Here is a 25,101-nt window from a genome sequence, read left to right as displayed (position 1 = left end):
CTGCTGCTGGTTACTGAGAACAGCTCTTCAAAGCTCCTGAAATGTTTGTTCATCCTTGTATTTGCTGTTACTCATCTCATCCTTAGTCAGATGAAATGCAGGGTTTTGCAGTCATGTGGGGTGAATTTCTGGGTGAGTTCCTTGACTTGTTCCACTGGCTGCTGGAGGTGATCTGCATGGATGCACTTTTTCAGTCTCATCCTTGCACTGTGTATTGCTCACTGTGAGATCCAGCCCAGCTACAAGCAGGGTTTGAGGCAGTATTCCTTGTCTGACATACCTCACCAGATACACCCTCTTGTGGGTACCTTTGACAGTAAGGGGTTAACCTCCCTTTCTTGAGGCTCTCTCGTGTTTGATGTTCTCCTGTCCAAATGCTTTGCTGTGTATCCAGCCCCAGCTCCTTGGTACAACCTTGGTAAGAGCTCCATTTCCAAAATGCCCCATGCTTAGGTCTGTACCCAGAAGTATGGCAGCTGGTTGTGCCAGGATGCCCAGCTGGACTCTTCCATGGGCAGTGGCTGGTTGCCTGATTTGACAGTGTCCATCCACAACTCTTCCCAACCCAGCCTGGACTGTTGAATGGGCTATGGGGAAGTACAAGTGGTGGCAGAAAGAATTAGAGGAAAGAAGGCAGTGGAGGATCAACCTGTACATTCACCAGCCCCCACCATGCACCGCAGATTTGTCTCAAAGCATTAGCCAGGAGTGGGGCTGGGACCCCTAAAAAAAGGGCTAGGGTGAGTAATAGGGAGACAAGAAAGAGAAGGGGAAGGTGGCCAGGCTGGTGAGGTGGGCCTGGAAATTGCATCTGGAACTGAAGCTCCCAGACTGCATCTTTCCCTGTGTGGTTGGACTTGCCGCAGTGCCCCAGGGATGTGGATTTTGGAGGCAGTCACAACTGGCTTCTTCTCGAGCTGTGGTGTTTATGGCCTGCTGTGGTTTTGGCACACAGTTCCTATTTCAGCTCTCCCCAGATACATGGTTTGGGTATGAAGGTTCCCTGTGGCACGGGGGTCTGCACCCAAAGTCCGAGGGCCAGGTGAGCATTGTCACTGGTGACTTTTCCAGAATCCCTTTTCAATGAAGATGGAGCCAAGGTGTGGCTGCCCTGCAGTCCCTTCTATTGATACAAGGCAGCTAATATTTTATTCCAAGTTGGGCTAATGATGAAAATGTGCTGGACACTGGAAAAAGATGTCTTGAGCACACAAAGCAGCTTACAAGCCTAAGAGGCAAGGAGGGAATTTTTCATTTGGCAGAATAACATGCATAGTGAGTGCTCTTGTTTTTAATAAGCTCACAAAGCTTTCTTGAAAGCCAGGGATTTTTTTTTTCCATCCTGAACACATGAGGTATTTTCATTTCATAATGAATGTATGTTACGTCCAAATTCCAGAAAGCCTTTCACATGGAAAAAAAATAGCAAAGAATATTTCAGATGCTGACCTGAACAGGGTGGAAGTAATCATGAAACAAAATGCTGGAATATTTGCTCTGTGCTCAGAGATTGTGTGGCATCTTGTATTGTGTGAAACAGCAACAGATAATAATCATACGTGCAAATCTCTCAGACTGGAGCAACAGGGAGAGGAGCCAATCTCTATGTTTCCATAGAGCTGGAAGAAATTTCAGATGTTTCTGTTTGTCTGCAGAACAGCTGGGGACTTCTCAGACATGAATCTAATTAAGCATATTCCTCGCTACAAACACTTCAAGTCCTATTTCTGAGATCCAAATGTCTTTCCGAAATGAAGCCTTAGAAATATTGCTTTCATGCAGCCTGCTTTTTCTAATTTGGGCAAAATTAAATTACAGTTATGAGCTCAGAGGAAAACTTACTGAAGTCAATAATACTGATTGGTATTTGGGTATCAGTGTAATGCCATGCTTTAGTGATAGCTGAATTTAATCCACAGGCCCATGAGGGCTGCCAGCAGCAATGTGGGTATTGGATTGGCCAGGCTGGGTGACATTTAACATGCGTGGTCCTCTCCATCCAGCGATGGGTGTCCTCCCCACCATTTGGTGCTGGTTCCTGTCCCTGCCTCCTGTCCTGCCCTGGGTTTGCAGGTAGTCAGGCTAGGACCAAAACTCAAATATTGAATCTTTTGTTTTTTCTCTGCTTGCCACATCCCAAGGTTTAAAAGAGAACATTTATTTTCACAGTAGAGAAAAGGACTTCCCACAGCAAAGGGCTTAACTGGAGCCACTTCATTTTGCTGGGATGTGAAGTGGTGTAAGCCCTGTTGCCTGAGCACAGTGTGAGCAGTCGGGCCTCCAGCTCCCATGCTCCCTCTGGCATTGAGATCCTTCAGCTGTTTTCATGGCACAAAGCCCTCACGGCACAAACTCTCCTGCATGGCTGTGTGGACTGGCTGCTCATCTGGTAACCATGCCCAGAACACAGGGCAACTATGCTCAAATCAGCCCTGCCACCGCCTCACTGAGACCCCCAGGAGCCCCAGCCCCACCACAGCTCTGCAAACCATTAAATTGAAGTCTGCAGCCACTTTGTTTTAAACTCTGGGTTTCAAACCAATCCAGAACAGAAAGAACCTTTCTGCTTGCTTTCTTCTGCTTGTTTTGTGGCACAAGATTGCCACTGGCTTCTCTGCTGCGTGTGGAAGCACTCTCTGGAATTCTTGCAGAATTGAAGGGATCTTTTCCTGCTGATACTTCAGGGAATACACTAATCTGAATAAAAATCCCAGTATTGATGCATTCATTACATTTTTCATCTTTTTCCTGCTGTCTTTATTCCACTTTTAATCTAGTTGAAGCCAAACATGAGGCTTGCAGGAGGCTGGTCCTAGGCTTCGGGTCCTGCTCTCTGATGCAGGTCACAGCCATGGCAAGGCTCATTGGCAAATCCACATTCCCTCAGACCATCTAATGGAACTGGAAAAAACAGATAAGTCAGTCACATAAACTTGGGTCTCTTATATGCAAAGTTGTCTGTGCTCCTCAGATGTTGAGCTTTTGATGGGACACCCTCCCTTCTTGGACCAGGGTAAGAGAGCAGAGGAGGCTGCTGTTTTGCTAAGTTCTTTATTTCATAGTCTCACAGCTTTCTTGAAGGCAGAGTTCGAAGGAGGTTACATGATAAAGGCAAGCAGCAACAGCAGCAGCAGGCAAATAACAGGCAGAAAACAGCTTCTTTTTCTAATTCTAGTTTCCTCTATATTTTTTCCTTACAGAAGTGTGGATTATATTTGTTAATTGACCAATAAGATTAACACACAATTCTAGTTTTCCTTTTCTTAGCCTATCCTGGTCTAATTCTAACAGTCGTAAGTCTTACACCAGTGTTACACAGATTTGCGTATACAGTTTCTATCAGCTCTTACTGTTTATGTGAACACTCTATCTAAAAAATGTGAACAGTACAGTTCTGTCTATATTTTGTCTAAAGTGAAGAAATTCTGTGAATAGTTAACACTGCTGCAATAAAAACTATGTTTAAGGTCTCTTTGCTGCAGCTTTTCAATGTTTAAAGCACTTAGCATATATTTCTACTAAAATTTAAAAATCTGTATTTCTATTTCACTTTGATGTGACTTCATGTATCTCAGTTTATCCAAAGGTTTTAATTCAACCCTTGTGCTTTGGCTTCCCTCTGGGTCTGAGTCCAGAGAAACTTTCACTCCAACACTCAGAGTTTGATTTGTGTTCATTTGCAGGTACCAAATTTCACCTTTGCACAGTGAAACCCAGTGAATTCTCCTGATATGTTTTCACTCCTGCAAGAAACATGATGGGAAGTGGAAGATAACGATCATCTCCCTCCCTAGTGGCATCAGTATCACACATATCAAACTAAACCTTTGACATTTTACCAGCAGTGTGAAATTTGTTTGAAGATGCTGGAAAATGAGTTAAAGATATGAAAGCAAGGCTTGGAATATGAATACAAACATGTTAACCCTAAAACCAGTGTAATTTGCTTTTCCTGAAATCCTGATATGTGGAGCTGGAGGGGCTGGTGAGGAGAACTCCCACCACAGAGCCTTGGGGTGAATAAGATGTGAGCCATGAGACAGAAATGCCTTTTGGCTCCTGAGTAGTGATGGACAGCTAAATCCTGCCCACTGATCCTCAGGGATGCACCCCAGCAGTGATGGGGGAGATCACCTGGGGGTCCCTGGGTGGTGTCAGGTATATTCCTGTCCCAGTACTGGGGTGCAAACTCCTGTGTCAGTGTGGCCACTGGGGAGAGCTGCCCAGCAGCTTTGCATTAAAAAAAATACACTTTTCACTTAGCTGAAAAGATAAAATTCCTCAGGAGTTGCTGCAGTATAATTATCCACATGCAAATGACTGCAGGAAAGATGAAACCTAGGGATTTGAGATGCTGTTGTGGGCAGGACTGAGCTTTTGATCTAGAATTTAAGTCAGGACTCTTTTATGTCTTACAATAAGACTGGTTTTAGTGGTTTTTACTGCAAAAACTCTCCATCAGGTTTTCAGACACTTCTTCCCCTGACATGCTTAAGCTGAAAGGTGCCCTAGAGTAACGATGTTGGATTTTCCATGTTTGCATTTGCATCTGTCATGTCCTGATGGTGAAACCTCATCCTGGTACAGTAACCTCATTTGAGCATGGCACATCCCACTCAGTCCCCTTCAGCCTCCTCCATGGACATGCACAGGGCAGCAGTGAGCAGCAGCAGCAGAAAAAAAGCTGAGAGATATGAGAAATGTTGTGCATTTTAAGGAACAGACTAATTGTAATCCAGAGGAATTGTTGAGGCAATTACACTGTTCAAAGTGGTTTCAGTGCTTCTTATCAATTTCTTCTGCATTATCCTCTTGCCCCCTTGGAGATGACCAAGGAGTTGATTGCAACTGTTGCTTGTGAGTGCAGCAGTTCCTTGGGAGTCATTAGGGATACAGGATCTGCTGGAGTTGCCATGGGGATGCCAAGGCTGACTGTAAGCCAGGTGAAGTGCTCCTGCTGCTGCTGGCTTATCCCTCCTGGAGGACATGGCCACACAGCCTCACACTGGGGTGGGAGGAACAGCAGCCTCAACTTGGGCAATTGTGCTGCTGGGAGGGATGGCTGTAGTAATCAGAGCCAGGTGCTGGTGTGGCTGGAGCTGGACCCATCACCAGTGTGGTGAAGCTGTTGGAAGCAATACAGACAAGCCCGAGATTTACATTTGCAAAACGAGATGGGCCACAGGAGGGGTTCACTACACCAGATCTCTGTCCTAAATATCCTGGGCCCAGCCTTTTGTGGGTTCTCTCTGGTTGGTCTCACTGACCTGGCCAGAAGTTGCTCCAAGGGAGCTGTGGCCATCACTGGGTGTTTATGCCCAGAAGAGGAAGAGGTAACTCCGTTTGGGTTTGTGTTGTAGCAATGAGAAATCTGGTCTTTCAATATCTGGCAAGCACAGAGTGACTTGAAGTACAGTCTGAGCATAAATTACCTGTGAGCACATTTGTCTGTGGCAGAGGGAAGGTGGCCCTTTGGCAGCAGGTGGCTTATCTTTTATGCAACAGATATGCTGTCTTCACTTAATAAACATGTATCAGATAAAAGGGTGATGCAGTTGACATCAGGCTCATCTATTCTGGCATTTGGGAAATGGTTCACTGCCTGGATTTGCGCGGAAGCATGTACCATTTCACAGGCAGAAAGGTCCTTCACTGTTAATAAATTTTGACTGAGATTTAATTGCAAGATAAGCAGGTACCCTCTGTGCCCCAGCTTTTCACTGCAGCCACTGCCTGCATTTGTAGTTTGCCCAAAAAATCAGACTTCTTGCACCCAGTGCTGCCCTCTCCTTTCAGGGTCCAGTTTTAGGAGAGCCCATCAGACCACTGGGACACGCACTGGGCTGTATCTGCTCTATGGATGCCATTACTTTATATACGTCACACTATATATATATATATATATATATATATATATATATATATATATATATTTTTATTTATATATTTTTTAATATATATTTATATATATATATATATATGTATTTATATCTAGCTATCTAGCTATCTCCTAATTTATACATAGCCTACCCTGACACTATGATCACCTCCTTTAAAAGCTAAAACAGTTCTTACATAGTTCAGTTATCAGAGAGAAAGTCAAGAATCCTTTTTTTTGTCTTCTTTTGAGAATGATCATGGAAAAAAAATATTACGAGATATGAAAACAGGGTGAAAAAGCTGCAGATAAATGCGACAGAGCATCAAGTGAAGTGACAGGAGACCTAATTATGGGATTGAAGCTATGGCATGAAATAGGCAAAAATCTCACAGGAATTTGTATCTCCTTTTTATTTTATTTTTTTTTTGCAAGAACTTTAAATGCTCTTTTCTTTTCTCACCTGAGCATTTTAGAAATCAGTATATTTTTAGCTCAGAGTTGGAGACAAGGACCAAATGGCCTTGGCATTAAACGTTTCAGTTGTCCAAAAACAGTTGGAGAGGTGTTCGCCTTTCCCTCCTGGTATTCAGGACTGGGTGACTGACCTTGGAAATGTGGGGGAAGTCAAGGAAAGCCATTGGGCTTTTTTCCCACCATTTTAAATTGGAGTTTGTAATCACCACCACTGCACTTTTTACCATCTACTTGCTTCAGGTGCTGAATTTAGAAGGGCAAAATTCTGTGGCACCAAGATGTTATACAATGATTGCAGCAGTAAGTTCATCCTTGCTGTGAGTGGGTGGGATGGTCCATGTGGACCTCTGGTGGGAGGTGTTCCATGGCAGGGGAAGTGGAACTGGATGACCTTTGAGGTCCTTTACAACCCAAACCATTCTGGGATTCTGTGTTTGCAGAGTCATGTTTGCATGCCCAGGAGTGACTGTTCACATTCGTGCTCAAGTGCTTGCCCATCCAAAGGTTCAAACTTGCTGGTGCAAATGGCATTTGGCAGGATAGATGGGTCAGCCAGCCACAAACCTCAGAAATTCAGGCTTCTGAAAGCCTGAAATACAGGGACACACAGTCTGAGGGAGGAAATTAGCAATCAGGTTAAGGTTGAGTTGATAAAATGCCCCCTGTGCCTTGTGCTGTGCTGAGAGAAGAATAAGAAGCATGTGCTTTGCAGGTGGGCAGAGGCCTGGGAAGATGCTGGTGGGCAATCCATTTGCACAGTCCTGTGCTGGGAAAGTGATGGTAACACATCAGTGAGAAGGAAATATTACTTTGTGGGTACGTAGTCTGCTCCCACTGCTCCTGAGGCTCCTCATTTCCCAAGGTTCTATGAATAAATAATGCAGTATGAAAATTAAGGCAATGTGGTTATTTGGGCTGTTAGATGGAAGCACATCAGGAGCTGATTTGAAACTGTCTGTTCTGCCTGTAGTTTAATGTAGTGGCTTTTGGGAACATCACTTCTCTGGAAAACTGTGCATGCTGGTCCCAGAACATGCTTACCTTTAGGAAAGAGTACTGGGAGATCTTTCTTCACGGTGAAATGATTACTGCCTTATCATTCAGAGCTTGAGGGATATATCCATGCTGTTTTTATAACATGTTATTTCTTCACGGTTCCTCATATAAATGGTGGAGGCTGTGATGTAGAACTCCATGTGTGTGTGTGCAGGAGAGAGAGAGCCTGGTGCCTCTGTAAATGAAAATCCATCTGTTTTCTGTGCTGGAGGTGGATGCTCAGTGCCAGGCAGAGGCTGCTTGCTCTGGTGGTCACAGTGAGCAGTGATCAGTGAAGGTGTAAAGCTGCAGGCACCAGGAGTGAGAAACTTTCTGTACCTGTTTAAGGACAGAGATGTGGCTCCTCTGGCAACCTCCTAGATCCTAAAACTGCCCAAAGCAGCAGCTCAGGGTCACTAGGAGGCTCCCTGTTTCTGCAGCAGAGCTTGTTGCTGGTTCTGTGGGGAGAGAACTCGGGTGGGAACAAACCAGGGCCATGCTGTGTTGCTCACACTGCTGTTCCAGGTCCACAGGACAGGACCTGAGGCAGCCTCCTCTCACCTGCTCGTGGAGAAACACTGGCCCCAGGGCAGACCCTCAAACCAGTTTCTTTATTTCCAGCAAACTCAGGGACTTGAACTGTACTTTGATGCCAACAGGCAGGGAACTTGCTGATGGTGCTGGAGGAGATCCAAAGCAGTACCAGCACATCCCAATCCTACCAGTCTTTATCCAGGTGTGGAGCTGGAGGTGCCTTTTTGGTTGGTGTCTGCACTAAAGTCTTTCAGGCTTTAGTGACTTCTTCGATGAGAAATGGGTGAATGGGGATTTATTGGGAGAGGGATCCTTCCCTGCCAAGAGCAGAGTGACATACCCTTGCAGAGACCCAGAGGAACACTGTGAGCTCTCCATCTAGCAGGTTGTTAAAAAATAATTTTCATGAGAAAGCAGAAATCCTGCTCTTAGAAAGACTGTTTCACTTGCTAACCAGTGTTTTCCACTTTCAGCCAACCCATGTCACATGGAGGATGCTCTGATTATCTTGCCAAAAGGTAGGCCCAGGCCACACCAAGGGGAAAGTATTCCTGTAGGCACCAGCCCTTTTTTGTTTTTATAATGAACAAAACCTCAGACTTCTGGGGTCCACATGTGCAGGGATAATGGCACATTTTCCTCTCTGGACAAAGAATTTACCTCCTGGAGAGGACCCTATTTCCAAGCACTTGGGTGCTTACAGCATCTCTGGTGTTTGATCTCGAAGCCTCACTTGCTGCCTTCAAGCCTTGGCACAAGCTCCTACTCAATTTTCTATTATTTTTGCCCATTCTTTAGCTTGTTTCATTCCTCATCCCAGTTTTCTCCTGTAGATGTGATTGAATTCAATACTGCTCCCTGCTCGATTATGGAGATCTGGAATATTGCATTGAACTCTGATTTTACAACTTTGTCACCTGTGAAAAAAATTTGCATTACATGTGGAAATAAAATCAAAATTTAAATTTCATTGAAAGGAAAAATGGGGTTTGAGCAATTTTCATTGTAATCTTCATGTCTTAAAACCATCTCAATATTCTAGCAATAATTTTGGGTTGTTTGGACCTGAAAGAATCAAAGTCTTTCTTTCTGACAAGGCTGACAGATGCTTTGACTGACGATAGCAAAAATCAGGTCTTTTAGTCTAAGAAATGTTACAACATGATTTGCATACAAACAGGGACTGAGACAAACTCTTGAAAATCTCTTGCATTTGCAAATCCTGTCATTGGAGACAAATAAAAGGAATTTTATTCCCTGAGCCCAGTAGATGCTCAGCAATAATGACATAGTCATCAACATTGGTTTGAAACTTGAAATTATGAAAGTGAAACTGGGAGATTTTTGCCTTTTTTCCCCCTAGACAGTCTCTCCCCACCCTCTCCCAGCTGTTAACAATCCAGGAGCATTAAAAGGCAGAGATGGATCTCTGGGGTTGCAGTGAAGCCCCATGGGGAGCCAGGCTTGTTTGCTCCAGTTCTCTGTGCATCCCAAATCAACTTCTCCTCTTTGTATCTTTTGCCATAAACAATTATGTTCATAAATATGCAAAGATTTGCTTCCTCTGAGCAAAACCCTCCACTGTCACAACTGGGCCAGGTGGTGAAGCCAGGCACACTTATTCCCAGCACTGTGAATTCCAAAATGAACTGCTAGAAGGCCAAGCGTTGGGAGAGGAGGCTGCCCTGGTACGCCTGCCCAGGCAGCTGCCCACTGCCTTGCTGTGTGCCCAGTGAGGAAAAAGCTTCTCCCCTTTCACTTCCTCTTCTCCTTTGCCTTTTTGCTTTTCCCTTTCCCATTTATTTTCCCCTTTTTTCCCTTTTGCCCTTTTTCCTTTTGCATTTCCCTTTATTTACTTCTTCCCTTTTCCTTTCCCTTTTTTCCTTTCCCTTCAGGTTGGCAGACCCCCCTAGTGCTGCCAGCTGAGCCATCTCTGCCCCAGGTTGGGGCCACGCCAGCACTTTTGGAGGGTCTCACTGAGGTTCCCCACACTCAGGTGCTGTTGTGCTGAGGCCTGGCCTTCCTGACATATAAAAAAATTGCCATTTCACCCATGTGTTACCCAAGGATGAGGTTTTCATTTAACTCCTCAGTGGTGGCTGAGCAGAGGGGCATAGAGCTGCAGGGGGAAGGCGCAGGGCAGCATGGTGTCTGCTGGACCAAAATCTTGAAAATTTTCATCTAAGCCATGAGGATTTTGCAGTGACTCTCCTTGGCTCGCCTTTTCTCTCCTGTGGCCACATGAACAGTCAGCAGTGTGAGATGCAAGTGTTTCACTCAACATTTTGAAACTGTTACAAGAGTCTATGAATTTAGTAAAGCTTCCTAAATATTCCCAAAGTGCTCAGCAGGCACATGATGAAGGATGGAGTGGGCTGGGGGGGCAGGATTTACTATTTTGAAGAGTCATCACATAAATTATTAATCAGTGCTAATGTGCCCAGCTGTGTTTACTGTCTTGGGCCAGAAGCTCCAGAGGCTGCTGCTCCCAACAATGAGCAATTTTGCTGCCTTGGCTTTTGGTGGGGAGTCAAGGTCAGACCTAAGCCAGGCAGATGGGGCAGGAGGATGGGGGAGCTCATTGGAGGCATCTGGCAGGAAAATCTCCATTGGGCCAGTATATGAATGGCCTTTCTAACAGGCCCTCTGTGCATTGTGAACGAGCAGTGACAATTATGGGATTGCAGCAGCTCCAGATGTTTTATGTATATTTCAGTCTTCATTTACTTGTTTTCTGTGCCGAGTTACTTGAGATACCAAAAACCATAAATAATGAATATGTGATGAGCAGCAAGAATGAATCTCTGCCCTGCCTCCTTCTTCCAAAACAGCTAATTAATCTAAGTACCAAAATAAAAACTGCTGGAGTCTTCTCCAGCATCAGCCATGAAAGCATGCTCATGAGCAAATAATTGACAATTAATGAATCTCTGCACTGCCTCCTTCTTCCAAAACAGCTAATTAATCTAAGTACCAAAATAAAAACGGCTTGAGTCTTCTCCAGCATCAGCCATGAAAGCATGCTCATGAGCAAATAATTGACAATTAAAGCCCAACTTACAGAAAAGAAGAAAAAACCTCAATTTATATAGCGCTAAAGCTCTATAGCAGCAAGGATGTAAGGGAGGAAACAACTCTGATAGAAATTACTGGCATGCAGTGCCAACAAAGCTGGCTCAAACCCTGAGCCACTGGTCTAAATCAGAACTCTCTTGCCAGCCTCCTTCACCCCAGATTTTTAAGTTCCTTGCTTTTAAAAGCTTCATTGTGGTGGAGGTTTGGAGATAGGGAAACTGAGGCACGGAGCACAAGCAGGGCCAGCAGCCAGAGGCATCCCTGTATTTCGGGTGGGAGTGGATTGCCTGACTGGGTTCGTTACAGAGAAGGGCATGTGCTAATATATACATTGCCTAATACACAGCCAGCCTGACTCAGGGCTGCTTTACTCCTGGGTGTTGATATGGGATCCCAGTCCAGAGCGCTGTGCTTTTGACTGCCAGAATTACATGGTATATATATACATATACGTATACATATACATATACAGATATACTGTGGTCTGATGTGTGCTCTTCAGAGTTTAATGCTTTATTTAGACTGAATTAACTTGCTTCACAGGGCTTTCTTTATCCATTTTAATAAATCATCCCTTTCAGCTAAATCTTGCCTTAAGAGTTGATCAGATGCAGAGCCTCTAAGAGCACAGGAGATATAAATATTTGCTTTTACAACAGGAAACTCTCCTGAGAATGCTTTAGCATTTAGCAACTGACTAGGTTTGCCTAAAACAGGGAAACTGGTAATTTGCTGAGTGGTTAGAAGTGAAGAAGCAGAAAGGTGGAGCTGCCTTTGGTCACTGACCTAAGAGCCAGTGTCCCATAGGTGGGTAAAGCCTGTGACCTGGGTTTCTCTGCTCCTCCCAGCTGAGGATGAAGCCTGGATGCAGATGAAGCTGATGCCATAACATGAAGGGAACACACAGCGTAACACTAGAGTTCATTGTTGATGGCCAGAGGCAGCAAATTCAAGTAATTTAAACTTTCTAATTTTTTTCCTTCTCAGAGATCCAGACAAGGATTCTTGGCACTAAAAATGACTACAATAGTGCCTTCCCTTCCTTCCTTCCTTCCTTCCTTCCTTCCTTCCTTCCTTCCTTCCTTCCTTCCTTCCTTCCTTCCTTCCGAATTCCTTCCAAATTCCTTCCTTCCTTCCTTCCGAATTCCTTCCTTCCTTTCTCCCCTGCACTGATATGTCACAACTTGTGGATGCTTTTGGAAAGGGGCCCCAGGTCTCCAGTGACTCCCCTTTGTATTCAAACTGGATCTGAATTCCTACTTTTAAGCATCTAGGTTGAAAATGTATTGCATAAAAAAAGGATAATCTTTAAAATAAAATCCTCTAGAATTGCTCTTAGTTAATGAGCTTTTCCAGACATGGAGGATGGTCATATAATAGGTGGCACATAATCTTCAGGAGAATGAGGACAACCTAGATTTCAAGATTAGCATAATTGCATGTAAATGCAAGGAACTGGGAGCTTTTTTTAGCCTGAAAGAGCAAAGTTCATTAGGTAACAAGGCAGTTCAAAGCCCAGGAGACCAGATAGCTGAGAGCTGGGGAGGGGGCACCCAGCCCCAGCCAGGAGGGTGCTGCCAGCCCCATACTGCACAGGCATGGATTTTTGGGGTATTAAATTGTGAGGGTAAATGTGTGCCTGTTTCTTAGGAGCACTCAGTCTTTGTCAAACTGATGTAATTAATTAACTCACCACTCAGCGATGCTGTCCCTCCCTTCATCAGCAACTGGCTTTTCAAAGCCACTGAGGGCTTTGGGCTGTACCAGAGCCACTTGGGCCTCTAGCAAATGTGGGATTATCTGTGGATGATAATTTCCAGACAAGGTGCTGCTGAATATTTCTAACTTTACACTTCTGATCACTGCATCTTTCTGCAGAGGCTTTGCTCATCTCATGATGTATCTGCCAGGTTCAAGACTCTGTGGCTTTTGGCTTCCTGAAAAACAAGCCTTAGTGTGCTGGAAGCTTCCCTGCATAGCCCTAGTGGCTTTTGGGCCAACATGTTGTCATGCTGGGGTGTCTCAGGTGTTGCAGGGACCTTAGGGAGTGCCCCCATGTCTGCTGGGGAACATGGATGTGAAAGATGCTGTGCTCCCACTATCACATGAGTCATGGCCAAGTGTGTGGTGCAAACCTTGGCTTTGCAATGGAGGTTAACACCAGCCCAATACAGTGGTAACACCGGGTGGATTTTGCCAAGGACTTTTTGGAGAATAAAGGGGGGAAAAAAAGACATATTTTACAGAAGAAAATTGTGGTAGCAATAGACCTGGTCAGATTTAATTATTTTTGTAAGTGACAGTGTGCCAGGCTGGCCCTGGCAGCACAGCTGTCTGGGGAAGCCCACTTGGCCAAGCCAGGGAAACTGCAGGTGACCCCAGGGAGACTGGGACTAACAAACATCGTGTCTCCACTCAGTAAAGCTCACTCAGTGTCACCTTCACTCAGTTCTGGAGACACAAAAGGAAACGTCAGCACATGTCCCCTGCTTCCATGAGCAGCACGCACAGAGAGGGGAACCAGCAGGGCCAGATGGCAATGGAGCAAGATTTTACAGACTTGTAGCTCCATCCCTCAAGCTCAGTGGGTATGTCAGAAATGGTTAATCATACTCCAACTGGGCTAAGCAGAAAAAGATCTCTTTTTCTACAATCATATGCCTCAAAGTGTACCGGACTTCTGGAGCCCCTATGAAAAATCAAAAGGCTTTGGAAGCTGCATTTGCATTTACTGCTGAAATTTGTACGAACTCTTTCTTAGAAAATGTGATCTGACACCTTTCTGTGGTGCTGGTGAAGGGTCCAGCAGAGCATCACCCGACAGACTCTTTTCTCACCCATTTGTTGCCCATCTGTTCTAATTCCATTGCTGCATTAAAGCTGGGGTGTACATCAGTCATTGCAGGGATGCAGAGATGCTCTGCAGTGAGAACCAAATTTTGAAGAGTTGCTTCCAGCAGCAAAAATGATCGTATGAACAGAGGCACTGTGCCCGGGATTTCAGTATAAAATTGCATGTGCAGAGTGCTGCAATTCTGCTGCAAGGAGTCTCTAAACTTGTTCTGTTAGCCCTGGGGAGAGGCAGCAAGCAGGAAAAGGGAAAGGCTGGGGATTAGTTTTTTATCATTTGCTGAACAATCCAAGCTCCTGCTGCACAAGAGCAGCTCAGCTGTACAGACAACATTCATTGTGCTTTTAATCACTGACAATGAATTAAGTGGTACATATTAACTTCCAATTATATAATAACTTGTAGTTACAGTGTCATACTTGTTGCTGTAAGCAATACCCCTATCCAGCTTGGCAGGTCTATTTTAGAAAACATGGAAAAATCTGTGAACTTCTAAGGAAAGGCTGTTAATTACAATTTCAGGTTAATAGTCTCCCCCAGCATGCCAGAGGCCCAGCAGGGATTTCAGCTGAGCTGTGCTGGCTATTACCAGGTGAAGATTTGAAGACAACCTGGAAATGTTCAAAAGCTGTGAGGATGTGGCTCTTGGGGATATCCTTTAGTGGTGAGCATGGTGGTGTTGGGTTGTTCTTGCTCAGTGACTTTAGAGATTTTTTCCAACCCTAATGAATCTATGATGTGGCTTTTTAAACAACAAATAATGGGTCCAGGGGGTACCACACCAGGTCACCAGCCCTGGGGAAGGTGTGTGGTGTGCAGGAGATGTTCTTCCACCAGCTTTCCCTGCCCACCAAAACCATGTCAAGGATGGAGCTGAGCTGGTTCTTGTGCTTTTATTGCAAGACTAGCTCAGTGAAAATCAAATTTTCTACTCACAATTTACCAACACTCCTTAAGAGCAAAAAACATACACGAGACTCTTCCCTTTGGATGAATACTTCCGTTTATTCCAACTGGAAAAAACATTTTTTTTTTAAATATATTTAAGTATCATTTCTTTTTTTTTTTCTTTTTAAAGGAATAATAATTATCACATTGTCCTTTACAAACAACAAAAAATTCCTAGCAATAGTCTGTGGTATGGAGACATCCATCTTCCAGATTTTTCTGCTGCTTTGAGGAGGCATGGAGGTGTCCCTGTGTGTGCCCAAGGCTGCCAGGGCCATCCCTGCACCAGGATCCACATTCCCAGGGTGTAGGGAGGGGCTGGCCTCAAGGTGCAGGGACACCCTGAGGTGCCAGCAGCACATGGGGCAAGGGCAATGCAGCTGGTTAAGCTCTCAGCCCTCCTGTGGCTCAAAGCCCAGCCTTATCTTAAGCCCCTCAGGTGCTTTGGGTGCCAAGAGCCTCTTTTGCAAACTTGCTCCTTTCTGGGAAGCACTGAGACAACCTGGCCTTGGCTTGCAGCTGGGATGGCAGAACCCTAATGGATTAAAGCACACAAGAGAACAAACTCACATTCCACCATAATACAACACAGCTGAGCCCTATGTAAGGGCCCTCTGCCACAGCGAGGGGCTGTCCTGGCCCCCCAGGGGACAAGCCCTGGCCACAAACAGCCCCTGAGGGGCAAGGGCATCTTGCAGGGCAGGAGGGGCCCATGGGGAGCAGTTTGCAGGTGTTCTCATATGTGTTAGGCAAGAGGCAATACTGAGACTTCCACTTGGTAATGAACAGCAGTCAACATAACCCAGGAGACTAGAGCACCATAAAACAAGTCTATATTCAAAACAACATCATGCTGACATCACACAATTGCACCATTTACACTTTATTTACTCCAAATAATAGTTCAATGTTTAGTAACTTCAGCGTTCTCTACAGAGGCGTGAAATTCCTTCTCTGGCTTTGGTAATTTACAATGTTGCAGACATTTGGTAGTTCTGTTCTTTCCTATGTAATGGTAATAATAATAATAATTATAATTTTTAAAAAGTCCCTTTTGCAGCTTTTGTCAGGGTTCCTGTATCTGACTGATGGAGTGTACCTGCAAATCACAGGCTTCAAAATGCCACCGAGGCCTCATCAAGATTTAATGAATCAGAAAATGTTCTGTTTATTGACCAGGATCAAAACAAATGAACAGGAAAAACCAAAAAAAACCAAAACAATGTTAAAACAAAAAAAACCCTCAAAACCAATGAAAACGCAAACTCTCACTGAATAATTAAGGCGTTTGATGATGAAATGGAAAGGGTGTCCAAAGCACTGTTTGGTTAGCTCTGACTGAAAACAATTCTGAACATGCATGCATTTTCCCAGTGACTCTTAGGATATAGAAACTCCTCTGATATTACAAAATACAAAAATATTTTCTCCAAACTCTCATTTACATCGCATTTACAACAATTGTGGAAATAACTTAGGCTCCCACACTGTCCAAGAGACAAATCACCTACCAACATGGCTAATGGAAAACAAAATCATGGTGGAAAGCAAAAGCAACCAGCAAACTGATGCTGAGAGTCAACAGTGGCAACCAAAATGTACAGACAAACAGAGCCCAATGGGGTGGCGGTATTTGGGAGAAGGAAGAGAAACTACTAGGTAAATATTACAGGCTAAAGTGAACTTTTAAAATTAGTATCTCCAAAGTAATATGTGCAAAATATATTCACCATGCCCAGGATTATGACTATTTATACTAGCCAGTCTACAACCTTTTATAAATCCCTACTCTTCGGGCCTTTTTTTTCTTACAATAAAAGCACTTACACGATCTAAAACAGTGCAAGATTGTGAATTAATTTACATTCTCCCAAGGTGCCTGGCAAGGATGCCATTAGGATATGATACAGTTCTTGCTCTTCTGTCTTTTCCGGCTGTGCAACTGTCCTCTGGCCCCCACCGTGGAAGACTTGGGCATGCTGTATGAGCCGTACTTGTGCAGCAGCTCCTCGCTGGTCACATACCGGAGGCGGGCAGGCTGCGGAATCGGCTCCCCGAGGAAATAGCCCTCATTGTCAGACTCTGAAGAGGAGGAGCAGGTGGAGCACCAGTCGTATTCGGTGAAGTAGGGCCCCCATCTCTCACCCAAGTGGTTCTGCAAGGCAAGATCCGACACCGTCCGGGGACAGTGGCCGTAGACATCCCTGCGGGGACCCTGCTCCACTGTCTCCCTGCAGCTCCTCTGGTGCATGAACGGGTCGTAGTCGTCCCTGGCTCGGAGCAAAGGTCTCTCCTTCAGGCGGTAGCACTGCTCACTGGCCAGGTGCAGGGCGTTGTCCGAGCGGGACCGCCGGGACCGCCGGGGCCGGTGCAGGCGATAGTGCTGGTCGTCATCCCGGAGAGTGGTTCTCCGGCGCATGCGCTCGCTCATGGGTGTGTGCCTTGGGATCTCCTGTGCCCCCAGCTTGCCCCCGGGCACCCCGCTGCCATAGTCAAAGCTCTGGTGCATCCGTCCGTGCGACGGCCGCTCTCGATAGCCGAGGGGGCTGGCGAGGTCGTGCAGGGTGGGCTCTGTGTCCTGGTACTGCTGCACCGACAGCAGGCTGCGCACGGACTCAGCGCTGCGGAACTGCATGGAGGAGTTCAGGGTGCCCATGTTGCTCATTTTCTCTGAGACGTTCATGCCCGAGTCTTTGCTCAGGTCAGGCATGGAGAACCTGGAGAGGTGCTCCTGGCGCTTGGCTCCACCATCTGCTGAGAGGCCTTTGCAGGAAAAGGGCAAAGGGAAAAAAAAAAGAAGTTAAGAAAGAGAATTTTCTGTCAGCAGAGATGCAGGGTGGAGGCTGGTTTTGGCCCAAGACTTTTGCTTTAAAAAGTAACTCAGTGGTACGATCCTGTCCTGAAGAGCCCTTTTTAAGAGGAGGACTTATATTTTTTTTTAAAGAGCAGGCAGTTCCTCCTTTGGGGAAATCACACCAATTTAAGGTGTTTTGAGTTGGACTCCAAGCTGCTTTTCACGACTTCCTTTCCCATATGTCTACACTGTCTGCGACTTGATAGGAATAACCAGCAACGCCAGGGAGAAATCATGCATCAGAGGTAACCTGAGGCCTCCTGCATGCTGAGCTAACTAGGGTGCCATGATCCAGCCCCCACAGCTTCTGCAATGACAACACATTTTGGAGGACAAAACAATATCAGGGGCAGATGAAAACAGGGCCGCTGACTTAATTCAGGGTTGTCACTATGCTGCACTTTACAGGTCCCCTGAATGACACCTGTGGAGAGACTGAAGTTACAGTTGGGTTTCCCCAGAAGCAAGGAAATGCCCAAGCACCAGAGGGTCTGCTGGAGCTCCCTGTGAGCAGCAGGACAGTGTGAGGGTCAGACTATCCCTGCAGATATCCAGGGAGTTGTGCATGGGCAGGAGCTAGAAACATGAGCTCCAGCTTGATGGGCTGCCTTGCTTGGGAAGGTGACCCATTGGATCTCTCCAGTGTGCTGACAAGCCCTGAGCTCCTGTAAAATGCTTTCCTTCAGCCCAGGAAGCCTTCACCTGGCAGCAAGGAAGAAGTGAGGTGTTTGCTCAGCACCTACCTGTCAACAAGAAACTCAGTGCACTCCACAGTGCCCTAGTCCTTGGCTTGTTTTATGAGTGTTTCCTGATTATTTTCTATCTCCCTGTTGGCTTGACAACTGGCAGCAGTCAGTGGTTGCATTGCAAGCTCAGGACAAGACGTTTCGCAAGTTATTTCAAAGGAAATCTGTTTCATCCCAAATCAAATGCAGAGTGTTTGCTTTGGCACCCTTCTCCCTGTCCCTCTCCGACAACACCCCGCTGCAGACCCAACACAGAGAGCTGTGCACCATCAGCAGAATTTCCAAAATGACGCATAGACTTTATGCAATCACCGAGAATTTATGACTTTGTAAATTAATTATAAAAAATAACAACCCAGCTCACAGTTCAAGAATAAAGCCCTTTTTCCCTCAACAAAAGCTGCTTGCATTTCATCAAGAGCTCAGCTGCTTTTTGGCATTAGCTGTTGCTGCTAAACCTGAGCAAGAACAAGGGTTGCTGTCACTAACCCTATTCATGAGCTGCTTCAGAGTTTTCTTGGGCTCAGCATTAAAAAGATCAACAGATCCTGCAAAGCTGGGCAAGGTTTTCCAAACCCTGCCCTTGGTGGCACCTGGAGAGCTTTAGCCACTACTGGCCCTCACCTGGTTTGGTTTTGTTCCCTGAGTCCCAGCTCCTTTGCTTTTCTGCTGTTAATGGGGGTGTTTCTGAAGTTTATGATTACAGAGGAAGGTAAAGTGAAGGTGATCCCTGAACACCACAGGAAGAAGGAGAGGCTGACAGAAGGAAAAGCCATGTTTTGTTTCAAAAAGGACACATTTTCAAGTCAACTTTATGCTTTCTTTTCTCCTCCCTAAGTCACACTGATTTTGAGTAACCAAGCCCAACACTGCCCACTGCCCTTTGGAAAAAGCCCTGGACGGACTTCCTGTCCCCTCTGAAGACCTGCCCACCCACACTCCACACTCCCATTGTGTTTCTCCTCCTTGCTGGAGCTGCTATCTTCTGCCTGTGAACCCAGTGAAGGCATTTGCCACATCAGGTGCTGCTCCCCATGTCCCTCCTGTGCCACTGTGGAGGAGCCCAGCAGCCCCTGGGGGGGGAAGAGCAACTCGGTAACATGCGCAAAGACTTCCTGAAAAGCCAGAGCAACAGTGGGACTGCTGGCAGAGCTGATCACAATGAGAATCATGGCTGTTGACAGTCCAATGTGGCCTTAATCAGATCTGTCAGACAATAGCTGACACCAAGGAAAATGAGCCCTCAGTGATATTTATGCAGCCCTTCATTAAGGGAGCCGGTGCAGCTCAGCAAAAAGAACGAGCAACAGCAGTGCTGTGCAGAAATACAGCTCCAACACCACAGGATGCTTCTGTGACATCAACAGATTGATTTTGGCAACATCATTAAAAAGGGGCTGACCTTGTCCCACTCACAGGGATGTGGGCTGAGCTGGTGCTTTGCTCCCAGCGCCAGCCATATCAGATAGTACCCACAGGTCTCAGCTGCCCCTCACAGCCATCTCCCTTCTGTGGTCCTGCATCCAGCAAGAATAAAAAAGTGTCTAGGCACAGGCTCTGGAGACATGGCAAGAATGATACAGTGTTTTCAATTAAACAAGACACATCTGCATCCTTCACATCACAGGCAGAATGATGTTGCCAAGATCAAGCAGGACAACCTGGAGGGAAGCAAGTTGTGATAAGTGAGGTGCTCCGGCTCGGGAAGGGCAGAGCCAGAGCTTCACTGGTTTAGTTTGTGCAGGACAGGGGTCTCCAGTCCCTCACATACTTCCACCAGACACCCATGAGTGCTTTAGTCTTTTCCCCTTGGAAGTCAGCACAGGGCAGTGAGTTCAGACAAGGGTTCTGTGACCATGTGAATGGCTCATGCTTGGAGTGCGAGGTTTAATCAGTCCAGGGGATGTTTCTGGCTGATCATTCAGACAGCTTGATTATAATTAAGCACAAACATTCTAAGATCTTGATTCGCTGGGAAAATGCTGATTGTAAGAGGAATCCAGCACTGAATATGTCCATCACCATTGCCAGCACACAGAACTTGGGGTGTGATGGAGCCCATGCTCAGGAGGCTGATGTAAAGCCACTCCAACATCCAATGGCTTCATTTCTCCGTATGACAGAGTGGAAAAGGCTCCATGCTGAGGGGTAAAATGTGTCTTCCTAGGTAGACTGGGCAGGCTGCACATGCACAAGCCTTTTTTTTGGGAGCCACACTTGGAAGTGACCCAGCAAGCTGTGTGGCTGGGAGAGGGAAACTTCATTTTACCTGCTCATGGTGACAGTGAAGGATTTATTCCACTCACTCAGGAGCAAAGCTGTGCTTTTCCAGCTGAGCTCTGCATGGCTTTTATTATGGTGCCCACAGCAGGTTCCAGGTCCAGGATGCAATCTACAATCCTTGCAGAACACAAAAGTGTTTCCCAGCTGAATTTTACATTTATGCCACGGCATCGTGAGTGGGGCTAGGCCCAGATTAGTCTAAGGTCTCTAAATGTCCCTCCCTATGGAGCCACAAGACCTCAGGAGGCATAGTGGGAACAAGCCAGGAGTGTTCCAGTCTGACCTCAGTGAGATCAGGAGATAGCAATAACCATTTGTCTAAAAAAATTTCATCTAGAAAACGTAACCTGGGAATGAAGTTTGAAAGAGCAGAGGTTGTTTAGTCTAGAGGAGAGAAGGCTGAATGGGATATAGTAACAACCCTCAAATGCAGAAAAAAATGCTTGCAAAGAGGAGGGAACACATTATTCTCCAGGTCTGCTGACTCCTGCAAGGAAAGTTTCAGAAGAAAACTCTTCCTGTGTAATCACAGCAGAAGGTGACTGGGGCAGGCTCTGGTGCTGGAGGATTTCCTTGGCACCCAAAGGCAGTGGGTACCCATGCACATGCAGGGTGTCTCCAGATTCCTGGTCCCACACTGCCCTGGATGGGGTGAAAGTGGCACCAACCCTTGTCTCTTGAGGTCATTTGCCATTCCAGAGCTACACCTATCCATGAGGCCCCATCTTCTTGAGCTACCAGTATTTATGTACAGCTGTTGCAGCTCCCTCTTAATGAAGTGCTTCATCTGGGAACACAACTAATAACCCAAGAGAGCCTCAGTCTGGAAGAGCACACATGGTGAGACCCCACCATGCAGCCCTGACTTTCTCCTAACTAAGAAATCTGAGAACCTGTTTCCCAAGGCCATCCAAGGGAGCAGGAGCCCTACTCTGGCCCATGGTGTGGGATGGTTGTTACCACATCACAAAGACCATTCCAAGGGTGCAAACCCAGGGATAATGTGCTCATCCCACCAAAATTTACTTCTGCACAATGCTCTGAGACACATCCATTGTTGGCTGCTCCAGAGACTCATGCACTGGAAGAGATGTCACTGCTGCCTCTGGCATGGTGCTTCAGCCAGTGGCTGTCCTGGAGCCAGACTGGTGCCAACACTGCAGCACACGTAGACACAGCAGATTTTTCTGCCACTGCTCTCCACTGCATGGGGCTGCCAGGCTCAATATTTCACCCTGGAGCCATGGAAACACACGCTTTTCCAATGAGCACAAGGGAAAGCTGCAGCTTGGCTGTGGGTGCTCGATATAGAACTGGAGCTAGCTGCAGTGCTGAGAAAACCAAGCAGGTGTCTCATTAACATTCAGGTTCGCTAAGAACACATTGTACCATACCCTCTGAAGTCCTTCCCCACCTCTACTGAGAACCATGTTTATCCCATAAGCACTGCCATGGGAAATAACACCCAAATAAGCAAAGTAACAGCACAAAGATACCCCTCGTGAACATCACCTCTACAACCATGCCACAACAAAGCACTCAGAAGCACTTAAATCCCATTGTGTGCTTTGCTAAACAGGGGCTGCAAGTTGCATTAATTATGAATTATTAAAGCACTTGGCAAATGACATCAGAGAGGCTGCAGAGAGCACGTGGGCTGGGTGTGAGGCTGGGAATGGAGCCCCCGTGAGGGGAAGCAGCTCCCAGCCCCCAATAAATCAAACTCCCCATGAAGCTGTGCTAACATGGGGTGAGCCAGCATCCCACTGCAGGAGAGCATCACCCACGGAATGCAGAATATCCTGACATAGGATATTGCAAACAAACAAGGCTGTGCTGACGCTTGCTTCTTGCCTTTACATTTATCACAGCGGACACACACACCTGTGCATCACAGCTCTCACCACAGAGCCCCACAGAGGTGCCTGCCAGCACCAAAACCTAGCACCCAGCCCTGACAGCCAGTGTTTAAATGCAGCTATAGATGCACAGGAGGGGACAGCATGGCATCTCTTGTGTCCGGCCCCCTGTGCCACAGTCTTCTCTCTCACACAGTATCAGGCATCCTCACCACCCCTCAAACAGGGTTTATTTCAAGGTCAGTTCCTAGAACTAAAAAGAAATTTAAGGAGAAACAGCCTGCACAGAGCTTTGTTTAAAGCCCAGCCCCATCTCACTTCTGAGCAACCTCAGGGTGTGCAGAAATAAAGCAGAACCTTTATGTAACTGGAAATCATGGTAAGTAAACAATTTGGGGGAAGGCAGAGCCCCCAGCAAGTGGGTCACAGTCCCACCAGCCTTCCATGGTGTCCCCATGTGCAACTCATAGATGTCATTGGGTATTTCCCACCCAATTAGTCCCTTCCAGCTTGGTGAAAAGAAGTCCCTATGTGGGTGCTGCTGGGAAAAGGGTTGTATTTTAACCTAGAAGCCCCTCCTATAGCTCCTTTATCAGCAGTCCCATCTCCTGCACCCTCCCCAGCTGATGGCCAACAAGCCATGTTGCAGATGATGTGCTATTGCTTCCCCCAATAACATCTCCTTCCAGAAGTCCATTTCGGTTCTCCCTCGGTTTGCATTACCCCACATGCTCTGCAGACCCACACATGTCACATGTGTGACACTGAAGGGTTGAAGACAGGCAGGAGGTTGGCCTCTGCAGCAGGCACACGAAACCTCCCACTGTTGAGTGGCAAAAGGCAAGTGAGGGAGAGAAGAAATGTTCTTGACAGTTTTACGGTGGTTTTGCACTGGGCCTTTGGGGTGGAAAACCTTTATCTTCACATTGGTTTTGAAATTATCTGGCTTGAATTAGGGAATGTTATACCTGTGCCTCAAAATTTCAAAAATTTCTCCCAGGGATCTCATCTTCCAACTTGGAAGCAGTTTGGAGGAAAGAGAGTGATAAGAATATGGTGGAGAGCTGGGAGCCTCCTTTTTTCATAGGAAAACTCAGAACAGCCAATGTGTCATTTTCTGGATTGCATAACTCAGCTGGAGCACTCAAGGCAGCTGCCCTCTCCAGCCCAGGGGAGAGAGGAGCACCCATGGGATGCAGTGCTACTGAGGACACGGGAAGGGAGATCAGAATCCAGACCCCTGACTGCCATCCCTGAGGGTGTTCAGGAGCTGCTCCCAAGCTCCCAGTGCAGGAGAGGCTGGGTTAATTAATGTCTCTCCAGAAAATACAACCTGGGCCCTTAGTCAGGGCTTGTTCTTACCCTCACCTGCCCTGCAGCTTTTAGCTCCTCTGCAGGCAGAGGAAGAAAAGGGACTGGAGACAGATGATGCTGTCAGGTCACTGCAGCTCAAACATGCAGGGATCAGCCCTGTTCTCTCCACTTTCTGGGTATATCAACAGTTGTTGTCTAGTCCTGGAAAAACAAACTATTTGGGGTCTCTGGGCATCACACAACACAGATGACAGGAGCAGTGTGTACCATACAAGTGAAATCACATTCCACCCTGTAACAGCACCACTTTAACATATTTTTAAACTGGATTTATGCCTGTGACAGATGCTCCCCTCACCCAAACTCATTTTCTCAAGGAATCCTTAAAATCTGTTTCTCTTTTTGCATACAGCAGTGTCACCATTCAAAGTGACTTCTACCTCCAGAGGGCTCCTGCTCTCTGCAAGCAGCACACAAAGACATTGTTCCTAGAGAACAACATTTAGCTTGCAGGTACTTTCTTAAGTGGGCCATTTGACCAGCTGTCATTTTGTGGAAATAACTGCTTGGAATCAGCAGAGATCAGCTCTTGATTTCTAATTCCACTGCCAAGCACATGCAGTGACTGCAAAACCTTTCTGGAGAGAAACACAAACACAGGGAGCTGGGCTGATGGACTGAGTATCTTCTGGGAAGTGATTAACCCCTGGTAGAATCAGGCTTTTTATCATGAGCAAACCTTCTTGGACAAATTCCATCTTAACATCATCCCAGTTGCTTAATACAGGGAGCTAGCTACAAGGCAAACACTGCTACAGGATCCACTGTTTTTTGTTCTTGTTACTGCCATTAAAAAAAACAAAACACCCAAAACCCCCAAAAGTAGACAAAGGAAGCACAATATAAAAGATAGTATAAAAGAAAATCTGCAAAAATTAGCTCTCTCTTGGAAAACAGGCTGAGAAATATTGTTTCCTTTTTGCTTCTCCATCTAATGGCCATGTAGTGCAGGAGGATACAGTCTCCAAGAAGCTGTAGCAGATTGGAGTCTGCTGTAGCCTTCAGCTGATGGCAGAATAGGGATTTTCAAATAGAGACATGGAAGGGAAGGAGAGATGCCTTCCACCCGCAGGAGACTGCCCTTTGCCAGCGGATGTGCTTAAATCCCATCAGCATTTGTGGCAATTACACAAGTGCAAAGCACAGGGCAGCAGAGACACTCCCACCTAATTCAAGCCTCAACACAG

The 25,101-nt window shown here is 46.2% G+C and overlaps 1 protein-coding gene across 3 annotated transcripts in view; it reads right to left on the bottom strand.

Moving 5' to 3' along the window:
• Positions 1 to 14,839: 14,839 nt before the first annotated feature.
• PRICKLE2 (prickle planar cell polarity protein 2) overlaps positions 14,840 to 25,101 on the bottom strand; it is a 109,332-nt gene continuing 99,070 nt past the window's right edge. For all 3 annotated transcript variants that reach the window (XM_048315402.1, XM_048315404.1, XM_048315403.1), the window contains one exon: positions 14,840 to 17,561. In XM_048315402.1, the coding sequence (XP_048171359.1) occupies positions 16,693 to 17,561 (869 nt within the window). In that variant the 3' untranslated portion in view covers positions 14,840 to 16,692. The remainder of the gene's footprint in view (positions 17,562 to 25,101) is intronic.

The sequence above is a fragment of the Corvus hawaiiensis genome, chromosome 11, assembly GCF_020740725.1.
Source record: "Corvus hawaiiensis isolate bCorHaw1 chromosome 11, bCorHaw1.pri.cur, whole genome shotgun sequence".
NCBI lineage: Eukaryota > Metazoa > Chordata > Aves > Passeriformes > Corvidae > Corvus > Corvus hawaiiensis.
Note: the sequence above shows the minus strand (reverse complement) of the source record. Positions and strands in the feature narration are given on the sequence as shown.